Source organism: Panthera pardus, unplaced genomic scaffold, assembly GCF_024362965.1.
Source record: "Panthera pardus isolate Hobbes unplaced genomic scaffold, ASM2436296v1 HiC_scaffold_348, whole genome shotgun sequence".
In the NCBI taxonomy this organism is placed as follows: domain Eukaryota; kingdom Metazoa; phylum Chordata; class Mammalia; order Carnivora; family Felidae; genus Panthera; species Panthera pardus.
This window is the reverse complement of record NW_026526930.1, coordinates 9256-13326: the sequence shown is the minus strand read 5'-3', so window position 1 is coordinate 13326 and position 4071 is coordinate 9256. Positions and strand designations below refer to the sequence as shown.

General features: G+C 44.4%; 1 protein-coding gene across 1 annotated transcript; it reads left to right on the top strand.

The window, feature by feature from the left end:
• The first annotated feature begins 316 nt into the window (after nucleotides 1-316).
• Nucleotides 317-3171, top strand: LOC128774643 (PWWP domain-containing DNA repair factor 3B-like). The gene has a single exon (XM_053893692.1). It carries the CDS (start codon nucleotides 431-433, stop codon nucleotides 2783-2785), a length of 2355 nt encoding a protein of 784 aa, XP_053749667.1. The 5' UTR covers nucleotides 317-430; the 3' UTR covers nucleotides 2786-3171.
• Nucleotides 3172-4071: the final 900 nt, after the last annotated feature.

The window sequence follows — 4071 nt, the reverse complement described above, 5'->3', positions numbered from 1 at the left end:
GGTTTGGCAGGTTATAAAACTCCTCTGGTATCTTCTGTATTTTTCCCTGATACTTGCCGTGTATTTTACCCCCCACCCCCACCCCCGTCTGATACACACTCTATTTCTTTGCTTTACCTCTTATCGATTCTCATTGACCAACGTTGTTCTAATTTCACACAAAAGGAGTATTTTTTCTAATACTTTTCTTCTTTTCCTTTTCCACATTCCAGTACTCTCCAATATAGTCCATTCAAAACACAGGCTCCAGCGACCCTGGGAGATTCAGGTGAAGAATGACAGGCCACATAAGGTGTAAACCCTTTGTGGTCCTAGGCCAAAAGGTGTGGTGAAGAACATTGCTTTAGGGAACACCTGCCATGGCTGTGGGTATGACGGCCAGACCCTTCAACTTCTATTAATTCCGTCTTGAGAGGAAACTCAAATCATAATGGCTGCTGAGTATATCCTATGCAATTGGAAAGGCCACATTTGGCCAGCAAAGGTTTTGTCCAGATCTGGGATCTCACCAAAATATATGAGGAAAAGAGCACTTTCTCTAGAAGTTCAAATACTCTCAGTAGGTAAAAAAATTAAAGTGAAAAGCACAGACATAAAGATCCTAAATGAGTCTCAAATTGAATCCATTACCTCCTTGCTAGTGTCCCAGTCAAAGGCCAGTGTTCCACCAGGACAGAAAGTGGCCTACAGAAATGCTCTTAAAGTGGCACTGGAGATCCTGAATAAGAGAGCAAATTTCGGTCCAGCAAGAGCATCAGATGGTCTAGAGACCACTACACCATCTCAAAGGGGACCACAAAAGCAAGCTCATAAAAAGTACCGGAAGCCTAAAGGTACCTTACTGAGGAGTCTTAGGAAAAGAAAAAACCTCAAATCGCTGCTGGTGTGTTCACAGAATAAAAACGCCCCAGACAGTGGCCAATCACAGGCGCACACAACCATCACGCATACACTAAGGGAAAGGCGAGCAAAGTCCTCGCGAAGCTGCAGCATGTGCTCAAAGTTCCCATCACTTTTGGAAGATGATCATAAGACAGGAGGCCGACCACACGCACACACAATGGTCACGCGTACTCTAAGGGAAAGGCGAGCAAAGGCCTCGCGAAGCTGCAGCGTGTGCTCCAAGTTCTCATCACTTTCAGAACATGATCATAAGACAGGAGGTCAACCACATGCACACGCAACAGTCACGCGTACTCTAAGGGAAAGGCGAGCAAAGTCCTCGCGAAGCTGCAGCGTGTCCTCAAAGTTCCCATCACTTTCGGAAGATGTTCATAAGACAGGAGGCCGACCACACGCGCACACAACGGTCACGCATACTCTAAGGGAAAGGCGAGCAGAGTCCTCGCGAAGCTGCAGCGTGTCCTCAAAGTTCCCATCACTTTCAGAAGATGATCATAAGACAGGAGGCAAAGGAAATAGGGACACCTCAAGAGGTATGTCTTTGCATCGCACAGTCAAAGAGAAGGGTACAAGTGCTAAAGATGGAGGTGTCCTTCCACCTTTGTCACCAAGCTTCAACCTCACTTTGCCCAAAGCTCACAAAGAAGGGGCACATGACACCTACCCAAGGACCCTGGCTGTCTCCTCTGAAAGCTCTGCCTTCTCAGGGAATGTTGAGGACCATGGAGAGGTTGCCTGGAAGCCAGGCTTGGAAGGTGCAGCAGCATCCTCCAGTGCCCCTAACCAGAGGCGGTGTTATTCACTCGGTCTGGCAAATAGAAAAAGGAAGCTGCAGGTGACAGAGTTTGAGAAAGGGCTGCAAGAACTTCAACCTTCAGTCAACTCAAAGGCTATTAACCCCACCACCACTATTAAAAAGAATGCCAACAAAGAAATGGGACAAGTGGCAAGCATGGGTTTTCCACAAGGGCCTTGTCCCATTGAAGGAGGAATGATGGTCTGGTTTAAATTTCAGAATCACCCATTTTGGCCTGCAGTAGTAAAGAGTGTCAGCCAAACAGAGCAGACTGCAAGGGTGCTTTTGGTTGAGGCAAACATGCACTGTGAAATGAGTGGCATTCGAGTTCCTCTTCGAAGATTAAAGCACCTGGATTGTAAAGAGAAAGAAAAACTAATAAAGAGAGCCAGGAAATTGTACGAGCAAAGTGTGAACTGGTGCCTCTCCCTGATTGCCCACTACAGAGAAAGGCTCAGGCGAGGTTCTTTTGCAGGCAGTTTCCTGGACTATTATGCTGCTGACATCAGTTACCCAATTAGGAAAGCCATCCAAGACAGGGATCTGGAGATTGATTTCCCAAAGGTGAATTATGCCGACCTGGAAGATTCTGAGGAGGAGACCTCCCTGGACGGGAAGAAGCCCTGCAAGAAAATTCTCCCTGACCGGATGAAGGCTGCTCGGGACCGAGCCAACCAGAAGCTAGTGGACTTCATCGTGAAAACAAAGGGGGCCGATCACCATCTTCTGGACATTGTCCAAGGCAGGAAACAGTCCAGGTGGCTGGTATCATTTAGGAATTCGAGCAGGTACGTGATCTGCGTTGAAACATACCTGGAGGACGAAGACCAGTTGGATGTGGTGGTAAGACATTTACAAGAAATCTACAAACAAATAGACAAGAAAACGCTGAATCTGGTAAGGGATGACAAAGTGAGTTTTGTTCTGGAAGTTCTTCTGCCAGAAGCAATCATTTGTTCAATTGCTGCACTTGATGGATTAGATTACAAGGAGGCAGAAAAAAAGTACCTACAGGGGCCACCTGTGCATTACCGGGAAAAAGAGCTATTTGATAAAAATATCCTAAAGAAAATAAGAAAGAGATAAGCAACAAGGAGCAAGACTAATTAACTCCCCCTGTACCCACACTTTAGCAGGAAGACCTCTCATTACCCTGTCTGTATGAAATGTGTGATCGTTCCGCTCTCTATGGCATGCAAATATGTTCTGGAAATTTGAGACCTTGGGAATATGCTGGATTCATTTTGGATCCATCTCTAGCACTTGTGGGTAGCACGGTCATCATCTTTTCTAGTACCCAAATGCCTCACAAACTAATTTGTTAAAATATTGCAAACAGTTGTACTTCCCTCTACTTGCTTGGATGTGTAACTGTCCAGATGTTTTCCTAACATGGCTTTTAACCGTACTTCATATTTTAATATAGCACACACACATTATTTTATTACATGAAAGAGCACTGGTATCAAACATTAAGCAACAATCATTTTTAAAATCCAAGATAGTGATTTGTGTGTGTGCAAAATTTTCAAGAGTTAGCTGTTTTGATTCACAATAAAACCACTGTATCTTTCACCTTGAACTTTTGCTTCATCATATTTATATAGGTAGATGAATAGATGATAGATAGACACATAATATTTTGGAATTTTAGTAATTTAGTTGTCACCTTTATGGTTCATTATAAATTTTCTTCTAATCCTAAATATTCACTTTTGTACTTGTTTTCATAATTTTAGAAGAGAACCTTCCAAATGGTGTGAGCTTCAGGCCCAACAGAACCTTTTGGGACTCTGCCTGAGAGTCACCAATGACTCCTGAGGCATTCTGCATGAGCTAATCCACATGACGTTCTCATGGTCCTGGAAAGTACTTGGAAACACACCATCTCCACACTCTGTGTGGACCTTGTGCACTGGAACAACACACGTTAGTTCCTCTATAAACATCATGTTGCTGAATCAAATGTGTCACTCAACTTCAGCTTTCTCATATAGCCATATTTGGCTCTACATTCTAATATTTTCTTCACTACCTCATTCATTCATTCATTGAGCTGTCCATTGATTCATAGCATTGTGAGTCAGTAGAGTAAGATGTGGTTTAAGACCGCTCTGAGGATAAATTTCAGGTGCCACAGAAAGAAGATTGGCATCATGGAATGATGACCTATAAGTGAAACCAGAACCCCAGATTTTCCCATACTTGTGAGATCGTGGGTGTCCCTTGGTTGGGGATGACGGGAAAGGACCTGGTCCCTCCTGGGGTGCCATCGATGCCAGAGGCAGTCACTGAAGAAGAAAGACATGCCTAAGACATACATCTATTCTCCTCCAGGATCACATTTGGGGTATGCAGCTGGACTGGGGGCT

Coding starts and splice junctions, on each gene's coding strand:
- LOC128774643 (XM_053893692.1), top strand. CDS start 431: ATGGCTGCTGAGTATATCCTATGCAATTGGAAAGGCCACATTTGGCCA.